General features: G+C 45.8%; 1 protein-coding gene across 3 annotated transcripts; it reads left to right on the top strand.

The window, feature by feature from the left end:
- Positions 1 to 22431, top strand: epha2b (eph receptor A2 b). Of its 3 annotated transcripts, none has more exons than XM_053848793.1 (17): positions 2 to 1183; positions 1987 to 2066; positions 4727 to 5375; positions 14366 to 14521; positions 14595 to 14951; positions 15036 to 15166; positions 15309 to 15480; positions 15538 to 15628; positions 16125 to 16180; positions 16350 to 16475; positions 17086 to 17271; positions 17373 to 17434; positions 17516 to 17725; positions 17790 to 17939; positions 17999 to 18192; positions 18798 to 18950; positions 21273 to 22431. In XM_053848793.1, the coding sequence occupies exons 1-17, from the start codon at positions 859 to 861 to the stop codon at positions 21379 to 21381; spliced, it is 3207 nt and encodes a 1068-aa protein (XP_053704768.1). In that variant the 5' UTR covers positions 2 to 858; the 3' UTR covers positions 21382 to 22431. The 3 variants fall into 3 exon arrangements, with proteins under 3 accessions (XP_053704766.1, XP_053704768.1, XP_053704767.1); XM_053848792.1 differs by having other exon boundaries at positions 17086 to 17283; XM_053848791.1 differs by having other exon boundaries at positions 1 to 1183; positions 15309 to 15628.
- The last annotated feature ends 584 nt before the right edge of the window (positions 22432 to 23015 follow it).

The following is a 23015-nucleotide window of genomic DNA, read 5'->3' as shown; positions in this document are numbered from 1 at the left end:
ATTTTGTCATAGTTACACTGAGCAGCAAACAAAGAAAAGATAAGCTTTACACAGAATTCCACTCCGCAGCAGTTGCTAGGATTTCCCCTAATTCCCATATTCATACTGGACTCTGCAGGCCCCGCTCCCACACTCGCCCATCAGCTTCAAAAACTTGTCTGGTCCTGCTTTCTTTCTTCATAAATTGTCCGGCTACTATCTACAGGATTGGCAGGGCGCAGCATTTTTGGGATATTTTCCATAAATTATGACGGGCTATCAGTGGGCCGAGCACCGGCCTTCACGCTCGCTTTTATGCTTTTATGAATACATTTCTCTTCGCTTGTCACGTCCATTTACGCATCTGTATGCAGAGATGGCGAGAACAAAAGGACGTCCAGTAACGCGGCTTCTTCTCCCTCGCCGGGTTCCTTCAACAATCGTGAATTAATATGTTGATGCAAATGATTGTGCCGCTCTGCAGGCAGCTGGACGGGTGCAAACTGGAGTCGTGGTGCCTTCAAGTGCTCTGTAGAGTGCAGTTCATGAAACGTGCGTGAGATACTCTCTGGATTCGGTGTCACCTGAAATATACTTCTAAACATCGAGGTAATAGGAGAACGATTATTCTACAATAATATTTAAACTTAAGTTGATTTTAATCTAATAAAACACCATCATTAAGTGGACATCATTACAATCCAAAATGTAGTTTTACGCACTCTGTATCTCCTCGGAGAACTCTCCCTTCCTCCCACATGGACTTGAATTTCCATTAAGTTCTGACTATTTGTGGTTAAAGGTCATGGTCACTTTGACTTGTTCAAGTAAAAATTCTAAATCTTTAATTTGTTATGTCGATGTTGTTTTTAAGTTATTATGCTTCTGTTTGTTTTGTTATTCATGAGAATAAAGTTTTATTTCGTTGCAGCTTTGAAGTTAAAATCATTCGTAGGTGACATGTCCGTCAGTTCCTGGGGGTGGCAAAAGTTTCTCCTCACGCACACACACACACGCACGCACACATTCCAGCAGGCGGGGTCGCTGCTGAATGAGCCGCTGCAGCAGCGCTGCACTCCAGAGTCTCCGCGGACACACACAAGAGCACAAGTCTGCCAAATGGATTTCTTTACCGGACTCAGACCTTTACTATTCTCCTATGTCCTCATTAACGGAATATTCATCACTTTGCAGTCGAAGGAAGGTGAGAGACCGACTTTTGACCTTTGTTGCGTTCAAACTTTGCGCGCAGTTTGGAGAGACGCGTCCACGAGGAGTTTCCTTGAAGACGCAGCACGAAACTTCACCACGAGTTCGGTGGCAATAACAAACTTTAGCTTCGTGTTCCGCTCAGAAAATGCAGAGTAATGCTCCGACTTTTAACGACAAGTGCGGTATTTTCTGGTGAACTAAGTGACTCACAACAGGTGAATCACGTCTAACACTTCATTCTTCTTGATTAAAAAAAAAAACGAATTCGATTGCCCTTAAGACAAAATGATAAGAATTGAAGGATTAATCTTATTTTCTGATGATTTATATTTGCTCGATGAACCCAGAATGGTTCATTTTTAAGCTTAATAGTCGGCTATTATTATGCTAATATTTTAAGATTCCATTGTAATGCAGATTAAGCTTTCTTCAGTTGACTGGAGAAAATAAACTAAAAATAAGTTGATGAAAGTGTCAATACACCACAGTGATTATTAACGGCTGGCAGTACATTTTTTTTAATAATTTGTGATTTATCGCAAATTTAATTTCTTGTGGGATGAAGCAAGATTAGAAATTTAAATCTGTTGATAGCCCCAGTTATTATACATAAAACTGCATTGCACTATTTGACTCGACAAACTGTGTTGATCAAAAATATATTCTAAACATTATTTATTCCTCAGTAATGATCATGCTCTTTACATAAGGTGTGCCTTCCTGACTGTGAGAACAACTTAATGTGAGTTTATATGATGGATCCATTTTAACCGTGCATTGATGTGCTGTTGGCAGAAGTTCTCCTGGACATGAGGGCAGCAGGAAGTGAACTGGGCTGGCTGCCTTGGCCTTTAGATCAGGGAGACAAGTCCGGGGTGAGTATTGCTCAAGCTTGACGTTTGCTCTTGGAATTTGCCTCAGGATTACAGGTCCAGTGCTGAGGAACTGATCTATGATGCTGAAGTATTTGACTGTTTGACTCGTGCGCTTCGCTCCTCAAGTGTGTGCGTGTTAGTCTGCCGGTTGCTGGGATATGTGGATGTGAGATTGCAGGCTCCTGTTGGGAGTTGCCTGCCGAGCATGTCTGGGCTGCGCCGGCACCCCGGCAGACACCAGAGCTCCTCGCACCAAACTGGCGAATACTTGTGGCTTCTTGTGGTTTCAAGGCCTCCACTCCTGAATAGTATGTTAGAGCACAATTAACCTTTTAAAGTTTGCAGCATGTGATGCTGCTTTCTGGAGACAAGGGTGGCTCACTAGTGAGGAGACCAACTGACACTTTTTATGTGTTTTAAATCCTAAAACTAGTTAATCCTGACTGTAGTATTTTGCACAATCCAAAGCTAAATAGATTAGAATATCAAACCAACCTGAGTCAGTCTTGTAGTTCTCTTTTCTTCTGTAGCTTCTTCGCTTCACAGCACCTCCATTCTGGCGCGTGTGAAGAAAAAAAATCCCAAACGCAGGTCGTAAAGTTCTGAAAGTTCATTCCTAAAAAAACCTGTTTTGTGAAGATATATCTTGATGATAAAATGTTGTGGATTATCTTCTGAATTATATTGCCGCTATCATGTTGCACATCTGACGCCAAAAATAGTGCCATTATCTGAGAGGATTTTTGCTTTGGCTAAGTCACTTTCAACCCTATCTTTTATTAGAAATGACCTCGTGGTGGTCAAACTGTCCAATCCTCAGTGGACACACCAACAATTCAAAGCCGCCAATCAACTTGAAGATTGTTTTTGGACTGTGGCTGGAAACATGGTTCTCTGGGGAAACCCACCAAGCACAGGAAGAGCTAGCTACACAGAAAAAAGGAACAGATTTGTTCCATTTGAACCAGAAGTCTTCTGGGTGTGAGCTTCTCTGACCGCTTGTAGCTTTTATGTCCCGAAACAGACTTGGTAGTAAAAAGTACGAGCTGTTAAACTGAGACAAGTGTGATGAATGGAGAGAGTGGTTAATTTTGGCATACTTGATCCCTTAAAAGGTGAAAACCTTTTTGTGTCTCTCTGAAGATAGAACAAGAGTGTTGGGTGTTTCACTTAGCAACGCTAAGGTACTTAGCATAACGGAAGAATGTGGTCAATTATTGGCTTGTATGATGACGTTTTATTCCCAATTGTGGTTTCAAAGTACTTGACCAGTGGCACACATGCAAACTTCCTCATTTCATGTGCTGGTGACTCAGAGGCATGTCTGCTGCTCAAGACTGCTCCAAATTTCACTTTTGTTTTTGGTCCCATTTTAGCTTGGAAACTTTTTTTATTACACCAATTTTCTCTGGTTACCACCATCAGTAATGATAATTATTATTTTAAGTTTTACACTCCCATTATAAAAAAATGTTCCCCAACAGTTTAACAGCGGTTTTCGCTGCCTACGTCCCGGCGCTGCCAGCAGAGCAACAGGGGCTACAAGCAGCGAGCAAACCGCAGCTTCGGACCCTGAGGGGGACCGCTGTTGGAGAGCTATGTTGAAACACGCTGTCACATTTTTTTGGGGATGTTTGTGGGAGCGTTTAAGATCGCCAAAAAGGAGCAGCGAATTGTAAATAATTTGGTAATTTGAATATCTACAATCATGCTTCAAGTTTATTCACTGCCTGATGACCTGGGGCCACAAATAGTTACCCAGAAGGCATCAGTCTTAGCAGGTGGCCCTTGTTGCCAACATTCCACTTCCCACACATCTGGATTCCTTCTCACCTTTTCGTTGCTGCAAAAGCATTCTGCGAGTTGGAAGCAGAAAACCATGCTCCGTGAGTGGTTTTCGCTGCGACTTTGTATTGCTACGACTTCAAAGCCGTTCAGCAGCTACATTTCACTGGCATTTCCAAAATCATTTGTGTTTTCTGGATACTTACAAACCCGAAACATTTTTTGTGGGGTATAAAATTGTTTCTCGGTTATATTGGAGGGATACAAAAGGCCGCACAATTGGACCGGAATGTGCTTGTTGTCGCTTGCAATGGTAAATGCGACAACAAAAAATGTCAGATCAAAGTCTCACAACGTCGGATTCTAAAGTGAAGTCCAAGCTAATCTGGATGCATGACCTTGATATGATATTATATAGAGTGGTTTCCATGGCAAGAATCAAATGAGCTGCTACCATAAAGTTAGCTAATTCCTCATGGATCACGTTGCTACACAAATAATCCTTTCATGTCCTTATAACCCAAATAATTTTAAGGGCCAAAATAAAGTTAACGTTGGGCAAATAATTTGGGACTTAAGTGGCCCATGGGACCAGACTTATTGCTGTCGTTGGGAATCATGTTCCGCGCGAAACCCTTGAGTTCGGCTCTATAGTTACACAGCTCAACCTCAAACTGTGCGTGCATACTTCGGGGTAATTGCTTAAGTGCGGTGCCATGAGTCCTTCAGCTCTCAGGCTGTTTTTACTTCAGGTTCAGGTTTCAGCTCTTGAACCCCTCGTGAAAAGTGCAGAGGTGCCTTCTTATTTTTGCCTCTTTCACAGCTTTGGTCCGGCGCTGAGGATGCGTTTCTGACTTTGTTTTGGTTTTGTTCAGTGGGAGGTGGCCCAGAAGGCTCTGAACGGTTCACAACTCTACACCTACTCCATCTGCAATGTGGGAACACCGGATCAGGACAATTGGCTCCGCACCACCTTCATCCAACGACACCCGGCCGCCTCTAGGGTTTTCGTTGAACTTCAGTTCATCGTGCGAGACTGCAACTCCTTCGGTGGCATTTCCATGACCTGCAAGGAAACCTTCAACCTCTACATCTCCGAGTCTGACGCAGATGTGGGCACCACCTTCCGCAAGGGTCAGTTTAAGAAAGTCGCCACCATCGCTCCGGACGAGATCACAAGCAAGAACGAGCTGCACATCAACACGGAAACTCGGGTCGTTGACAATCTCTCCCGGAAAGGCTTCTACTTGGCATTTCAGGACATCGGCGCCTGCGTGGCTCTTCTCTCTGTCAGGGTCTATTTCAAAATGTGTCCAGCCATCGTGGCCAATCTGGCTTCCTTCCCCGAGACTGTGGCTGGTGGTGAGAACCAGAATCTGATGAGAGTGAGTGGGGTCTGTGTGGATAACGCCGTCAGCGAAGAGCAGCCTCTCATCTTCTGCACCGTGGACGGAGAGTGGGTGGTGCCAGTGGGGCAGTGCAAGTGCAAGCCAGGCTACGAAGAGGTCAAGGATGGCTGTCAAGGTAGGACCTGAAGCTTTCATATATCTTTGGCTTGAGCACAAGTATGCATGTGGATATAAAGGTGGTTCAGACTGAAACTTGAAGATTAAAATCAATCAGGTGTGTAAAACAAGGGCCCGCGGCGTCCCTTCTGGGTGTGAAACCTGGACGGCGTTCTCACGAAAGCCATCCAAACCAACCATTTGGCGTCCTCCACCTCTGATTATCATTGGTTGTTGTGAAGTATTATCATTGTTCTGAGGTATTCTGCCCTCGGCTTGCAAGGCCGCTGAGCAATGGAAGGAATGTTCGGTTCTGGTGGTGCATGTCTCGGCATCATCCCGGACCTGGAAGCGGGTTGCTGAATTAGGTAATGTTCAGATGGACTCCAGCTACTTCACTTCTGGTTGCTCCCTCCTGAATCTGTTTGATTTTTACTTGACTTAATTTTGAAAACTTTTTTTGAGCTATAGAATGGAAAAAAAAACAATACAGTTAATATACTGTGATTTTATAACACCACATGATCTGAGGAGTTCAGGACATTGAAATACATTTTTCAGAATTTTGAAGCTGAAACAATCCGTTTTGTGGAAGACTTTGCTTCCTGTCATTTTATTTTATTGTCTCTGTCAACATGACTTCAGAACAGTCCTTTCTAGATCTCATAAAAAGCTTTCATTGTTGTGGGACGAGCTGTCAGGACGAATGAGTGATCAAAGCAGTTTGGGGGGGCTACTGTACTCTACTGGATTAGCATCTTCAAGGCTCCTCGGGGGGCAGAGGAAGCGCTTGAGCCTCTGCCACTTGAGAATCATCCAAGAACACCTCCCTCTGTGAGCGGACTTGTCTGCCCTGGAATCCCCGTCTTACTCCGTCCCCACGATGTGCAGATCTTCGGCTTTGGGCTGTTTTTCTATCAGTGCGACGATATTTTTAAACACACAACAAAGGCGTGCTGGGACGTGTTGTGATTTGTTCCAGAGTGTCAGCAGACTCTCATCAGTGACTGATCTTCCTCCACCTACGCTGAAATTGTTGGCTGAAAACAAGAGTTTGAAACCTTATTTTTTGTTCAGAGATTAATGATATTTTTTATGGCCACCTTCCTAATGCTTTCCCCACAAGGTTTTTACTTCTCAAAAATCTTTAAGGGATGTTGCTTCTGTCTTCATTCTTCTGCTTGGAGCTCTTATTATAAGTGGACAGAGGTCATTTCGGTTCAATATGCAGCGACTCATGTGCTGTTGACTTTGTGACTCGCTCCGCGCTTTCTGACGTGAATTTTTTTCGGCTGTATTATGAAACGTGTCCTCTATATTTGTGAATCCTCAGATAATGGATCAGTTCCCTCGCTCCCACTGACCGTAGGGGGAAAAAAAGTCTTGTGTCAATACGTCATATTTTTCGCGGCGGGAAAGTGCGGGGTGGGATGATGAAGAGAAGAAGGGAGGAGAGGCAGGAAGGAGTGAGAGAAAAGCAGCTGTGTGTTTAGTGGCGGGGTGTGATTTTTAAACACACAGAGGTGAGGATTGGTATGTAAAGGTAGGAGAACAATGACGCTCTGTTTCTACGAGAGCCCAGAGGAGCCCATCTCTATCTCCACCTCCTCTCTCCCCCCTGTACATTCCTGATCAGATTGCTCCAGAGGAGACTCCTTCCCATGGGTGGGGTGGAAAGGTAGGAGAGGGGGCAGATCAGGGTCAAGACCTCACATAAAAACGACTAAACAAAGAACAAAAACGACCAAATTAGAGGTCGGAGAGATGAAGGAAGTGGATGATGGTGGAAATGAATCAGGGGGTTGTGGCGGGTCAAGATGGATGGTTGGACGGGCTTGAAGCGGAGTCTCCTGCAGACACGTACTTCATCATCCTGCCGACTTCTGTCCACCACTCTTCGCTGCTCGAGGAGAAACCACAGAACTTCAATTGTGGTGGGTTTTTTTTCTAGCCGATGAAGGTTTCCACGCTGAGCGATGCCTTCACTCACTCCTTTTACGACGCCTCACCCCCTCAGGGAACCGTTAAAGTAGAAATCGCCGCTTCATCTGGTTTCAGTCTCATCAGCAGCAGCCGCTATTGTTGCCTTCTGTCCGTCAAACTGCGCTTCGATATTTTCCTTTTTGACTGCACTTCTGTCGTCGCTCGTGTTCAAACTAACAGTGAGGAGGAAAACAAACACGACCCAGACCCACCAGAGAGTTTAGAACAGCAAATAGAACTTTTTCTTGTCAAGCAATTATGAATTATTTTTGGTTCTTGACGCCCAAAATCAATTTCCGACGTGAACTTAACTTAAACTGGAATGTAAATTGAAATGAGCTGTTGAAGCTTGTATTATTATTTTTTGGTTACTTTTCATCAGTGTCGTGTCAAAATAAACTTTCTTTTTTAAGTCCTGGAAAAAAAAAGTGTGCTGTGAAGTGGTTGGATTTGAAAGTAGCACTGTGGCTTTCCCACATGTGACTCACTGTTGACACTGGGAGTCGATGGGAAGGTTTTTGGTTTGGACCCCAGATCCTCCCTTGAAACGTCGATGATGAGTGAGTGCGTATTATGTACAGTGCTTGGTAGTGAAGCCGTTTCCTATGTCGATGATAATGTTTCAGGTGGGGAAGAGAGTCACGTATCTCTTGTTTCGATGCATCAAAACACGTCAGCCTTTTGCTGCTAATGTAGAGCTCATGCATTGATTTAAGTTGAGGTATTTAGAATTGATTTAACCTTCAATAAGGCTATTTCTGCGAAAGGTTCCCATCAGAATACTGTAAACATTCTTGATTAGGGCTGAACAGTGGTGCTCCACCATTAGCTCTTAATATTATGGTCTGTTTACCATGACATCCCTCACTGTAGTAGATTGTAGTCGGCTTCCTGATCTGTTATTAGAGCGGATAAACCCACATCTTTCCATAAATCAGTGAATATTTAGGGGTCCTGCAGAAAATGGCGCCTCGGTGGAACAAGTGGGTTCCAGTAAAGTTATTACCTCTCTCTCCAAAAAGGTTCCAGTAAGCTATTTTCTCCCCTCCTTCGCATTCCCAACTCATCCTCGGCTGATGTAACAAACAGTTGGTGAGTTGCAGCGCAGCAACTGAGCGCTGCGGTGAGTGATTTGTATGGGTAGTAATTGACTTGGGTGTGTTTGGGCTTTTTAAGTGAAGTAACTACTGGTTCTGCATGCTTCTTTGCCTTTGTGTAATCCCGTCTTCTTCTGCTCTCCACATCCTCCCTGTCTTCCGCCCACCATTTCATATTTATTTGAAATAATCTCATGTCAACACATTCTCCTCCTAACTGTCTTCAGTCCGGCTCTTGTAAGATTTTTATAAGCTGTGCAAGATTCCCCAAGAGCATCTAAACAAAACAAGTTTTCCCTCTGCGTGCAGTTTCTTGTTGTCTGTGAAATCACAGAGTGGCTGTTATTTTTGGCCCGTCCTGAATACGACACCCATGGAGTTGAAACATCCCGGTTGACATGGTCTCATGGGTGTATTCGGGCTCTACACAGTTTTGCTTTTACTTGCCGGTGTGTGCATATCTGCACGGCCAATTTGAGCAGAAGCCGTGTCTATATTTAACTTTGAAGGGGTGAATTATTGTGTCCATTTCTTCCGGCTTCTCTTTTGTTCCTGTGAAACAGTGCTGGGTATTTTTATTTTTAGAGAACCAGGGTTTGTAGCTTGCCTTCTCTGTAGGGCTGGGAGAGTGAAAACTTCAGATAAAAGTAGCAGATAGCATCCTACTGGTCTCCCCTGAAATGTGGATCTGGATGATAACAAGACGCCTCGTCCCACTGCACTGTCACGACATAAACATTGGCATTTCTTGCTGCCTGTCACTGTGCCATGCATGGTCAAATTGGGTCAACATGCAGTTTGTTATCGACCGTATCCTGTGCCCCGTGATGCAAATATAGTCACCATCACAAAGGTTCTACCCCTTAACCATCTTTAAGTGCTGTCATTTTTGCACCAAAACAACAGGTTCATTTCCAGGCGGTACCTGGAGCCAAGTGTCTCTCAAAATCCCCTTTAACCTCTTCAGTCTAGAGTCTTGTGCAAGTCCGGCTTATCTGATGGATGTGTTCAAAGACACGTGAACAAACCTCCTCACCGCTGGATCCGCGTTACTTGGCTTAAGCTGGATTTTCCATAATGGAATCGTCCCTCTTGTGCAAGGTAATCCTTTGCCAAACTCCCTTCACTCGTGATCCCAGTGCTTGCTTCAGATGTGAAAAGGTGTCTTTCGCTGAAGATTTATTGAACACCAGTGTGAAAGGGGAATAGAAGTTTTCCTTGCTCATCACTAAACCACTTTGATTAGTTTAAATGTGTGTATCCTTCAGATCTGCTGCCAGGGGAACGTCTGCCCGCCAGGCTGAGTTTGAGGGAGTTGGCTGGATAATGGGGGTGACGATGAAGGTCCTTTCAAGTGGTGTCTTGCTCCATCTTGTCCCACGTTCCTTCTGAAGTCAACTCTCGTAATTGCTCTGAGGGAGTTGACAGGAAATGTTGCAACTTTGCCGTCCAAATTTTGATTTCTCAATACACATAAGAGACTATGTGGTGGTTTTGAGGCGACACGTCGGAGCCCCGAGGGTGTCCTGAGTCAGAGTGAAACTGTTTCTTATCAGCTGCAGACCTGAAACCAGATCTGAGAAGAACAAATGTGCTTTCTTGAGCACATCTTCTTGTCAGTTTAATAAATTGACTCCTCAATAAAGCCACTCAGAATTCAACTTGATTCGGCGTGAGATTCCTGACTCTGATGGTGGTGTTGGGATTCATAGCTTTGTGAAACGCATTGTGTTGTCCTGCTGGCGTGTGAGGTCAGCACTTTCCTCACTCTCGCCCCCCACCTCCGACTCTATTCACACACAGGCTTCAGCGCTAACAGGACGGGCCCACAGCGGAAACCGGAGGTCACCTAATCCCTCTGTGACTCCCCAACCCGTCAGCTCAGGCCTTTCCATTGTCGCTCAGTGCTCGGCAGCCTCGCTCGGCCACTTTCTATTTTGTGGTTCTGTCTAATAAGTCGTTTTGTTTATTGGTGCATCTGGTTCCATTTGGGCCCCTAAACCAGGAAGCAGACATTTGTCGGCATCCAGTGCGTGACCTGTGCTGTGAAGTGGTGTTGTGTTTGCCACCTCTGGTCAGAAACGTGACCGTGTTGTCTGGAAGCCTTCTGTCAAGCATGAGAAGCTGTCTCTAGTTCTGCAGCTCCTTATGGGTTTAAAACCTTTCCCGAGGATCTTCAAAACGTGATGATTTTGCAGGAGAGATGTTGCATTTTTCTGCCCTCACCCCAATTCTCATCCTAATTTCTCAGATGGAAAAGGAGGATGTTTAGAATCAGCCTAGAAGCCTGACCTCTCTAGTCGTTCCTCCTCCAGGTTCTATATTCCCCTAAACACTTTGACAGTGCAACAATGAGCGTCTATTTAAGTTCTACTCAGTGCCTATCATGGTTGACTGAGCTCCGATACTCTCCATAAGTCACACGAAACAATGATTCTTGGTTCATTTTAGCAGAAAAGGTTTGCCTTCTGGCTCAGCTCATTTTGTAAACAACAGTGCTTCACTCACACTAACACATGACTAAAACAAACCATCATAATAATGTGTTTTATCCAGAGTTTATAACTTCCTACTTAGACTAAACTCACTTTTGGTTTGCAAATGTCTGCGGTTTGTGACGTCCCAGCCTGACTGTGACTTTAAGTTATCCTGAAGTAGGATAAATTGCAGCCGATTTGAAGGCAGAAGCTGTCAGAAGATCTAGGCTTGACAGTCAGTAGGACTGTCTTCTGAACATGGAGTGGTCAGAGAATTCATTGTCTTGTTAACAAGTGCAGATGAAAGCCTGGGTGCAATTGTAAAACAGATGTAAGGGCCTCACAGCTGCTCCACCGGTCAGCTAATCCTTTTGACTAATGACCACCTCCCCTTCACACGAGCAGCCTTCCATCAGCCCTGACACCTTGACCGCCGGCCTCGACGACCTCCTTCCTCTCTACCTCCCTGACCTCTTTCACCTCCGCCATCACAGTCCCCCTTTGTCCCAGCTCAACCTCGGCAGATGAAGAAATGACTCACTGGGTGTGGATTATGTCGAGAGAATATTGGCTTTCTGAGTCATGATCCGGTCCTAAATGTTGGGATATTCTAACCCTGATAAGAGAATGACTCGCGTGGGCCCTCAGGCAGGGTATTTAAATTCCATTCAAATGAAATTATTCTGGAAACGGTTAAACCAAAATGATGCCTTGAACTGCAGGGTTTCAGTTTAGGGTACACTTTAACTGCTCACTCATCGTCCCTCCAGCTCTGTGATGCATCCACTGACCAAAGCACTCACCAAATATTATTGCAAAAGATGAACAAAAAAATTGACCTCCAAGTTGATACTTCAAATGAAATATGGTTTTGGTCTTCAGCTTTAAATGGAGCTTTAAAAGTCTTCCTCCTCCTCCTCACTCCATCCATGTGTTTGTTTTACTTGGCCAGTGACTCTGCGTTAGCCATGCACAGTTTAACTCACAACTACCCCGAGGCAGACATGACCTCTCTGGCTCGTAAAAGCTCAGTGCCCAAGTCGATTGTAGGGGCCCCTCTATTTCTTTCCCCCCTCCAGTCCTGAGGGCCATTTCTGTTGTCAGGCCCTCATGTTTCCCATTCATCCCACTATCCGGCCGTGCATTCATCACTGTCGCCATCTCATCCATCTTAACTTCTGCAGACAACCCAGGCGGTGTGGAGGGAGGGGGGCCAAGAGCCACTGGGGCTCCCTAAATGTAATGGACTCTCAATAAACAAACACAGAGCCACTCCAGGCGTGTGGGGCCCCTCGTATGACAAACAGTACTCCACTTTGGAGAAGCAGAGCAGCGGAGTTGTCAGATGTTTCCGTCTGCAGCGTTCACATCACGAGCTCATGTCAGCTCTAGATAATTTAGTTTCCCTCACGTGTTTTAGTCTTTTCTTTGCTTTGAAGCTCACTCTTTCTTGTCGCCGTCCAACGTGTTTTCAAGGTTTGATTGGCTGCTGGAGGAAGGAAGGTGCTGCGTCACCCGGCACTTCCTGCTTCCTGTTGTGTCCAGCTACAATCTAGTGGAACCTGGAAGTTTCCTTTCACTGCGACGGAATCATCTCCCCGGAGCCTTTTGTAATTCAATTTAAACAAACACAAAGTCTGTCAGAGACGCAGAAAAAGTTTGAAGGAATGTTGTCGGGAGAGGAACTGAACGTAAAGAGCATCATGCATGGGTTACGAAGTTGACCTCACTGGAGTCAGACGGGGACAAAACAGCCTGTCTCTCTGCTCCTGTTGTGTCATGTGCGCTGGAATGCGTCTTGATCACAGGGTAGGATTGAAAATGAGACCGTGGAGTCCGCAGACTTGACCACGACGCATCACAGCCGACACTGTGCTGCCTAAAAGAGGCCAGTCCTCTATTCGGTTGCCATGTGGCATATCAGCCGTTACCATCTGCAGCAGTGTGTGTTGCTCCTGAATGGCATTCTCCCTGCCTGCTGGTCAGCAATGAATTACAATGTTAATGGGTTAGCGTGGAGCCGTTTCAGTAAGGAGAGAAAGGAGGGGAGGAAGGAATTTAGGGATTACGAGTAAGGAGAGGTAGGGAATGAATCGGGGTTCGGGGCAGCAGCTGTTCCCCCGTTCTCAATAGAAGAATTGGGCTCCTTGCCCCCCCTCTTTTGCTCCGTCCTCAGCAGGGTACAGTATTCCTCTCTGGAACCTTCTGTCCCAAACCATCTCTCCTCTGGCTGCGCACTGTTAATGAGTAGCAACGTCTGCTACTGAAACATCTGGACAGAATGGTGAGGAGATGATGCCTTCTGGGACTCATTACACATCCTTCTGTTTGTTGTTGTGCTGTAGGTTAATAAACAACTGCGTCGCAACGCCAGTGATAAAGAGCTATTGTGTCATTTCTTCACCAGCTTGTCTTTTTTATTCCCAAAAGTCGAATGACTTTCTGCCACCTGCTACTGGCATTTTCAAGCTTTACAGTGTGTAAAACTGAACATTATAGAAACCTATTCTTTAGCGCCTGTTATCTGCTTTTGATGACTGAATATCTTCAGAAAATAAAGTCTTCTCTTAAGTGCTTTTTAAAGTAGTGTTACTACAGTTTGATTTCCTGTTTCCATAGTCCATCTCCTGTTATTTCAACCGCCATGTTCATCTGCATTGTCAACATCTCACGACATCTGTGCAGAGCTATTTAAACACTTTTGAGTTGCAGGCGTGGAAAAGGAAAGTGTGAATGGATATGGTTGCGGCTGAGTTGAGTTGGAGCGACGTGAACAGGTGACGGGCAGCTCGTAATCCCTCCTCTGATGTCAGGTTTACCAACGTGTCCATGCATACATGTATGTGTGTTTGCTGCACACGTGTGGCTGTGTGTGTCGCGCACCAGACGTGTGATGGTGTGAGCAACAGCCGTCGGAGTGCTCAGGAAGGACGGCTCATTTTCACTCTCTTTTACAGCCGCCTGTCTCAGAAATTTCACACCGTATTAAGTTCATATTTCACCACAGCTGGATCTTCTACCTGCTCCACTTTAAGATGTCAGATGCGGGTGAAGAAGTTTCACAAGTTCTGGGAGGGGAAAAGGATGCTCTGTTGTCTTTGACTTTTAATGCTCTGACTTGCTGCAGAGGAATGTGGGACGACTGGTTGTGTTTGTTGAGAGTCAGAGGGGGTGGGTGGCTACAGGAACTGAAGGAGTGCCACTTCACTGTCTGTAGATTTATTCTTTCGCTGGCTGGTCAATGTTGAAGAGACTTTTAATGAGCACCTTCAATCGTCCTTTTCCCTCCGCCTATCTGTCATGAATTTGACCTTTACTCTGCACAAACTAGCTGTCTCACACAGACACAGGAGGTGAAAAGTTCAGAGGATCATTTATCATGCAAAGTGGCTGGGATCTGAACCAGCGCTGAGGTCAAACTCACCATGCTCTACCTGCTCACGTGTTTTCAGAATGTACGGCGGGATTCTTCAAAGCCGAAGCGTCCGGTGAGAAGTGTGAGCCGTGTCCTGCCAACACCCAGAGACTAGAGGCGGGTGCTGTGGTCTGTCCATGCATGGACGGATTCTACAGAGCCCCGACTGATCCACCGACTGGACCCTGCTCTGGTAGGCTTCTGATATCATGACTCAAATTGAACGTTTTTAAGCATGGAGCTAAATTTCAAATGGTGCTCCTCAGGTCTCCCTTCTGCTCCACGTGACCTGGCAGCCACCACCACCCAGCTCTCTGCAGGAAAGCTCCTGCTCACCTGGAACCCGCCTGAGGACACCGGCGGTCGTGCTGACATCACCTACAGCGTGGAGTGCCAGCGCTGCGATGGATCTGCATGTCAGCCCTGCGGAGAGAAGATCCACTATGACCCGGCAAACGCCGGACTTACAGACACCAAAGTCTCCGTCAGCGACCTGGACGCTCACTTCAACTACACCTTCACTGTGGCGGCTCACAGCGGCGTGTCTGTATTTGACCCCGAGGGGACCCTGCGGGCAAACAAGCCATCGACCAGCGCACTGACCACCTCTCTGCACTACACAGGTGCCGATTCTGGAGCTGGACTTTCATCCAGATTGCATCTTCAGTTTTTTTTTTACACTGAATAAATCACCTGTCTGTCTTCAGATCCACCAAAGATAACCTCCATGTGGCTGGTTGAGAAGACCCCCACTTCTTTGTCCCTGTCTTGGGATGTTACCCCACGGCACAGAAGTCCACACAAACCTTTCCGCTATGAACTCACCTACCGGAAAAAGGTACTGATATTACTGAGTTCACCCACAAATGCATGTTGACCTCAGTGGAATCCTCCCGCCACTGGAAGGCAGTATATGTCCTTTGTCTTATATATCTTCTTAGATAGTGACTCAAAGACCCATGTTCTTGTTTCTGCTGCAGGATGACAACCTGGATGCGACCACGTACATCGTCCGCATCTTGGAGAAGACTTCGGTGCAGATCTTCGAGCTGTCTCCAGGGACCTCCTACTTGTTCCGAGTCCAGGCGCTGACCAGCGACGGGAGTCCTGGGGGATCCAGCATCGAGGAGCAGTTTGAGACGTCTTCAGATGGTATGTCCTGTGTGTCGTCCTCACACAGTCCGCTCTCTAACTCGTGTGCTTTTTCAGGGACCCCCAACACAGCAGTCATCCTTTGCTCAGCAGCTGGAGCCGCCGCCGTGTTGTTCGTTATAGTTCTGGTCCTTATCTTGCGCCGACGGTGAGTAAATCCCTCTGCTGGTTTCCTCATCCATTCTTCCTCTCCTCCATTGTGGGGGCCTCCTCGTGGCCTCTGCTTTCACTCCGTCCTCACCTCTCCTTTCTCTCTCCGTTTGGACGACGTTCTCTCCTTCCTCTGATGAGGATCTGTGTCGTCGGCCTCCTCGAGGGCCCGACTGTGTTCAATGTAGCTTGTCAATGCTTTTATTCTGCTGGGCTCTGAAAGGAAATTGGCTCAGAGTGCTACACTTATACACTCAGCTCGGTACAGATCCTGAGCTCTCTGTTTTAAAGTTGACCCGGGCCATTGGCCTGTCTGACCAACCCCCTCGTCTCTGCTTACTTGTCAGTCTTTCACAAGTTTGTATTCAGTCGCTTTTATTTGAGAGACACTTCTATCTGAATGGACTCTTTTGAGAGCTTCCTCTTACGCAACCTCCAAATATAAATGTACAACATTCTCCCGATATTAAAGGGTTTGATATTTTTTCCTCCAGGAAGAGGAACTCTCACACCAGACAAGGACCGGAGGACACTTACTTCTCCAGCTCAGGTGAAGATTTAACCCTCACTCGAGTCTCTGATGTCCCTGTGTTCTATTTAAATCAGCTCTTAGTGCATTTGTTTAATTTGAATTTGTCTGGAGTCACCAAGGTCACTTTTCCAGCTGCACTTTAGAACCTTAAGCATTCAAACTGAAACAATTTCTCGCCTATTTGCAGAGCAACTGAAGCCCCTGAAGACCTACGTGGACCCCCACACCTACGAGGACCCCAACACTGCCGTCATGAAGTTTGCCACTGAAATCCACCCGAGCCACATCACCAAACAGAAAGTGATCGGAGCCGGTGAGTGACATCATCACTCTGGGGTTGGGGGTGGGCTTCACTGTTGACAGATGATTCCAGACCCTGAATTTGCTGTTTACACAGAGCACTTCCCCCCCACCCCCGACTCGCATTTTGATTGACGGGAGTTGCTTTAGCGAGATTAGCATCTTTCTGCCAGCAGTTCATGCAAAACAAGTCCAGGCATTTTTTGTGTTGTGGAGCAGATCTTGGCAGCCAGCGGTGAGTTTTGGCTCCAGATGAAAAAAAAAAAGTTGATTCACAGCAAGAAATCACTGTGATCATTTCTTGTTCTGAAATATATTACGAGGTAAATGTCTTTTATCGGTTGATTATAACAGCTTTACCCTTCGACCTGTTTTCTTTCCAAGCCCCAAGTCTGTTCCCACAACCGCCCCCCCACCCTGCCTCGCTCCTCATGTGACAGCTGATTCCCATGTTCCCACACCACAGGCCACACACCAATTATCCTCCTTGTTGCTCTTCTCTAAGCACCTCTGTGAGAGCTTCCTGATCTATGCTCCGCTGCACCTCCGAGCTCCCGCAGGCAGAAACCCAAACCCACGTATCGGATGTTTTGGTATCAATCGTCTTGTTCATGCTCTTTCAGGCGAGTTTGGCGAAGTGTATCGTGGAATTCTAAAGGTGCCCGGGAGGAAGGAGGTGGCCGTTGCGATCAAGACACTGAAACCTGGATACAGTGAGAAGCAGAGGCAGGACTTCTTGAGCGAGGCCTCCATCATGGGCCAGTTCTCCCACCAGAACATCATCCGCCTGGAGGGGGTGGTGACCAAATGTAAGGACTTCTGTGAGTCCAGTAACTTTTTTCCTACTCCTCTGACATCTTCTCCAAACACGCCTTCATGTGGATTTGAATGCACTGATTTTGATCTGCAGTTAAACACGCCATGATTGTGACTGAGTACATGGAGAATGGAGCTCTGGACCGCTACCTCCGAGTAAGTTCTTTATCGTGTTCTCATGAGCTGGACACCTATTGTTTAAAAGAGTAGGAAGAACCCACATGCGTTGTCTTCTAGGATCACGACGGAGAGTTCTCCTCCTTCCAACTGGTGGGAATGATGCGTGGCATCGCGGCCGGAATGAAGTATCTGTCCGAAATGAGCTACGTGCACCGCGACCTTGCGGCTCGCAACATCCTGGTCAACAACACGCTGGAGTGTAAAGTGTCCGACTTTGGTTTGTCTCGAGTGCTGGAGGACGATCCAGAGGGGACCTACACTACGAGTGTGAGTAGTGTTTAGCTAAATACTGGTCCAGATTTAGATGTTTTCTAATCGTTGCGCTGAACAGGGAGGGAAGATTCCCATCCGCTGGACGGCTCCTGAGGCCATCGCTTACAGGAAGTTCACCTCAGCAAGCGACGTGTGGAGTTTCGGGATTGTTATGTGGGAAGTGATGGCGTTTGGGGAGAGGCCATACTGGGACATGAGTAACCATGAGGTGAGTTTGAGAGAGTCCAGGAAGTCGGTTTTCGACGCTAAACTGAAAATAACTTGCAGGTAATGAAAGCCATCAACGAGGCGTTCAGGCTCCCGGCGCCCATGGACTGTCCCTCGGCAGTCTACCAGCTCATGCTCCAGTGTTGGCTGCAGGACCGGTCCAAGAGGCCACGCTTTGGGGACATCGTCAGCCTGCTGGACAAGCTGCTCCGGAGCCCAGACTCCCTCAAGGCCATCGCGGATTTCGACCCACGGTAATGTTTGTTTACACTTCAGAGTTGTGCATGCGCCTTCATACCGCAGTAAACAAACACTTCATCCCAAAATACACTCCGATTTGAGTCTGCTATGCTTGAAAGCCAAAATGTACGTATTGAAACCATGGAAACGCGTAAAATAAATATTCAGCCGGAGGCTCAGTACAGACAAAGGAAGTGAGAAGATTAAAGCATCTTCGGTGAACGTAATGCTCTCCAGACTGAGTGCCATTAAGTTGTCACACCTCAACATGTGACTCAGACTTGATTGTCTTCAGACTTGGAGCTACTTCAATGTAGCCCCCATTTTCCTCCCATTTGTTGCCGTGATTTGGAGAGAACAGGGTAAATGGCTCCAAAAGAGGCTCTATTAAGGAGGTGCAGACACCTGCCCTGCAGGGAGGAGGATGATGATGATGATGATGATGGCGTGCTGGAACTCTTCAGATCCGGTGTCTAAATGTTGACATGAGGACTTCTCTGCTTGGTCTGAAAGTCTGTCACACTCATATCAGTCGGCCTTTTTCATGTGTAATTACACGGCTCTGATGTGGGTACGTTTCTTCCTCTCATCTGGATCAACTTGTTTTGTCTCTCTCTAGTGTTTCCATCCGCCTGCCAAGCACCAGCGGCTCAGACGCCCCTTTCAGGACGGTGTCGGAGTGGCTGGAGTCCATCAAGATGAACCAGTACAGCGAGAACTTCACCTGCGCTGGGATCGTCACCATGGACCAGGTCCTGATGATGAAGAACGAGTACGTTCAGTTTTCTAATCCAATGTTTTCTGGGTCAAATGTTTTCTGTTGATACTTTTACACAGGTTTATACTTATATACTGGATTTGTTTTTGACTTTATGGCTTTATACTTTTCACTTTTAAACTTTAAAACATCAAAACTGAAATGGGTTTAAGCTTTTTTTCCATATTTACAATAACACCCTTTCACTCCTTGGCTTTTATTTATTCAGTTTGGCTGCCAATTGATGAGAGCAATGTCCTGGCGTTTGAAGCTGGTGTGGTAGCGGTGAGCAGCCTTGTGGTCTTTCTGCTCTTGCTGACTGCATGGTTTTGAGTGAGACTCATGTTAAAAAACTATAAATATAAAATCCCCTTCTGACACAGTTTCTAACTTCATAAATACTCTCCAACCTGTGCTACCGCGATCCCTGATGCAGCCTTCTCTTGTTGCAATACACTGTGGGACTTCAGGGTTCTCAGCAGCGCAAATGAGTATATAGACCCCTTAGCTAAGTTTGACTCACTGCAAACCTTAGCATGTGCCATGGCATCTTCTTTGTTTGTTGCTACAACATTACAACGCCACCTGTAGGCCTGGCATGTGTACTACATCATTGTACATTGACCTGCTCCAAGCATGACCTTAAAGTCAGCCTCAAATATAAATTAAAAATAAATAAAAATTGTGAACTATAAATGAGTCAACAGAATGCCGGATGTGGCCCACAGGACAGAAGTTGTATTGCATGAAGTTGTGCTGATCTACGCATTCTGAGTCTGAGTACAAATTCAGGAATAATGTCAGATAGGAAGTAAAACTGTAGCAGTGTTTGCTAGATCACAAAAATACTGGCCTATTGTTTCAGTCCGAGATGAGTCCTGCATACTTTTGTTTTCCGACTCCAGTCTGTGGTTTTGTGTTGTTCCCAGGAGAGTGTGTTTACTGCCAAACAATAACATTCACCTGTGTGCTATTTTAAACTAGCTAGGACTGCGACTGAGTTTATTTTGGCGCGAGCGTTGCGCAGTATTCTAAACAGACGTGGAATTTGCGGTCACAGCCAATGACACAAAAATAAACACACAACTTTATACAAAATTAGTCTGATTTTGGAATGTGCATGCAGAGGCCAGATTGGGAGTGTGTAAGGGCCCCATGTGGCCCCTGAGCCGCACAATGCCAAGGTCTGGCTGAGGCCTTGAAGGAGAGAGGTTTGATGGAGTTGCGAAGGTCTGCAGACGACTGAGAGTTTTTACATTTAAATCGCCCAGACTTGTCATTGTTGAGCAGATGTGAGTCTGAGGATGTCGGTTTTTTTCCCACGAGTCCCCAAAGAATTTGTTTTTAAAGTTCCTCCCAGCAGCGCTCTTGTAAACCTCAACATGGAGGGAAAAATGGAGGAAATAAGAAGAGGGTTCATCTGTGGCGGGCCGGCGATAGTGGCTTGTGGTGTTCTCAGTTCTTATTCTTCTTTCCTTTCTTCATTCTTTCACTCATCCCTTCATTCAGCCACACACTAGCAGCACTCTCGCTTGATTCCCCAAAACCACCAGTTGAGTCCCTCTGTGGCTTCAGGGAGGAAAGACAGAATTCCCAGTCAATAAGCAGCGACGATTAAGGCTCTGAAAAAGATGGATGAGTTTTGAATCCGTAAAGTGAGTTGTTCTATTAGAAAGATTGAGGAGGTGAGATGAGAACGGAGCTCTTAAACTTATCGGGCAATTGCCGCTGGTGAGATGTGCGCTGAGCATGGCTGAACTTCAGGGGGAAAACGGCTTAGTGATGCTCACAATAAAAGGTGGTTTGGTGCTATAATGAGGGCCAGAGGTTTCTGTGCCCCGCCTCGGTCTTTCACTATCACAGATTGGAAGACGGCAGCGTGCAGAACAGAGGAGGAACCTTTTGAAGATTCTGTCGCCGTCTGATTTAGCGCGCATCCATCTGGTAGCACTCTTGGAGAAGTTATTTACAAGCCGCTCTCTGCGCGCCAGGCGAGCGCACATGCACCGGGGAGGATCCTCATTATGTTGTTAGGGTCATAATGAAGGGGGTGATTGATCTAATTTCCTTTTTAGGTTTGGGTGCAATTTTCAATATTTATTTTCTATACTATCAAAAAGTGCTTATCATGCTGTACCTGAATGTGTCAGCAGGCGGCGTTTACCGTGCCAAACAACATTAAAGTTTTCAGTCGATCATAGTTATGATGTTGAAATGAGGAGTGCGCAATGAAGACACTCAGACAGGCCATCATCCTACTTCTGATACCATTGTACCATTTGTTTTCCGCAAGCATTGCTTCGGCCCTCAAGCTGACGTGTCACCTCTGTGTTTCAGGGACATTAAGAACATCGGCGTGCGGCTGCCGGGACATTTGAAAAGAATCGCCTACAGCATCCTGGGTTTAAAGGACCAGACCAGCACGCTGAGTGTGTTCGCAGTGTGAACACGGCCGTGGAGCGAACTTAAGTCAGGCACTGAAGCGAACTGCCCACTGAACTCTTAGCGTGGAGCCCCACTGCAGAAATGGCCCTCAAGTCGGCAGAACCAGGACAATCATCTCGACCGACCCAACTGGAGCCGAAGAACTGAACGTCCACGTGGGAATGGAGAAGACTCTGCATTTGTAGATTTTTGTTTTTACTATAGTTGACACGTATTCTCTTCGTTTCATTCCTGTTTTGTAAAAATGAGTCAGACGGGCTCTCAAATCAATCTTGGGCATCTGAAACGGAAAGGGGGAAGAACTCCCAACTCGGAATGTCGTTGGTGGCGATGCTTCAAGCGGGACTTTGATTCTTATTTAGCCATTCAGGAAAGAGCGTCAGGAGGGCTGGACTCGGCTTGGGTTGGCCCACCTCACCACGGACAGGATCATATGTTGTAGAACTTCTGCTGGCTCCGTTCAGAAATTAAGCTAGGATCATAAGAGGGTCTGTAAGGTACTCTGTGTACAGTTTGTTCCAAAACCACTGGGGTTCCTCATGTAGCACTTGGATCAAGAAGCAAAAATCCCCCCCAAAAAAGTGGTGTTTTTCCACCAAGCTGCAGTGATTGTAGAAAGTTTGCTGTTCATCAAATGCTGGTGTTGTCTTTGGAATATTTTTAACTAGTCAATTTGCTCCTGACATGTTTGAGAAGTGCCTTCCTAAGATGGTGGAAAGTCACCAATGCGCTTAAAATACGACTGCAAATCATCCCCACCATTGTTTACTTGAATGACAACTGCATCTTCATCAATCTATCGTAGCTCGCTTTTGGAAAAGGGGTTGATTTCTAATCTGGTGACATCCGTGGATTCATATTCTTCAAAGCTCCATTTTTTTTCGTGCCTTTCCAAAATCCACAACTCCTTCTTCAGAGCTGTTTTATACTGTATTTAATAGTCTATTTATTTTATACTTTTATTTATTTATCCTGATAAACACTGAGCTGGGATTGTTAAGTGAAGGCTGTTTTCTCTCAAAATAATAATAAAAAAAAGCTCAAACTTTCACTCGCTCCTCTGCTTATCCCTTCCATTCATCCCCGTCTGACTGTGTGTTCGTATTGAGGAGCAATTTGGGGGAAACCGCTGAGCTGCTGTCAGACCTTCTGCGGAGTAATTCTCGGGCTCAGATTTCTGGCACACCTGTGTCAAATCAAACTATTAAAATGTCACGATTATTTGGAGCAAAGCAGCCAGGGACGGTGGAAGAAGCTGGCGGCTCCTTCTGGCACTTGAGTTCATTTGTTCGCTGAGGTTTGTGTGTGTGTGTCTGTGTGTGTGTGTGTGTATCTATATATGAAATTATTTAAGTATTTTCACATCACATTCTTTTCTTTTTTTAAATACTATAGTTTGCCACATTATGTTCATGTGAATATTTTTTTTTATTTTAGCCATATATATATATGAATTTGGTATATTACTGAATCAAACTATGGACCCATAGATACATTTAAACAACAAAATATTGTTTATTTTGCCCCAGTTTGACAATAAATCACAATGGTGGCTATATTAAATTTTTATATCACCTTACGCTCTTTTAATGTAATGAAAATATTTGGATAAGAATTTCAATTTTATAAGAATTT

Source organism: Synchiropus splendidus, chromosome 18 (assembly GCF_027744825.2).
Source record: "Synchiropus splendidus isolate RoL2022-P1 chromosome 18, RoL_Sspl_1.0, whole genome shotgun sequence".
In the NCBI taxonomy this organism is placed as follows: Eukaryota; Metazoa; Chordata; class Actinopteri; order Syngnathiformes; family Callionymidae; genus Synchiropus; species Synchiropus splendidus.
The sequence above is the reverse complement of the archived record's forward strand: the minus strand, read 5'-3'. Positions and strand labels throughout refer to the sequence as shown.

Coding starts and splice junctions, on each gene's coding strand:
- epha2b (XM_053848791.1), top strand. CDS start 859: ATGCTTCTGTTTGTTTTGTTATTCATGAGAATAAAGTTTTATTTCGTT. Junction 1,184..1,986: donor CACTTTGCAGTCGAAGGAAG/GTGAGAGACCGA, acceptor TGCTGTTGGCAG/AAGTTCTCCTGGACATGAGG. Junction 5,376..14,365: donor GGTCAAGGATGGCTGTCAAG/GTAGGACCTGAA, acceptor ACGTGTTTTCAG/AATGTACGGCGGGATTCTTC.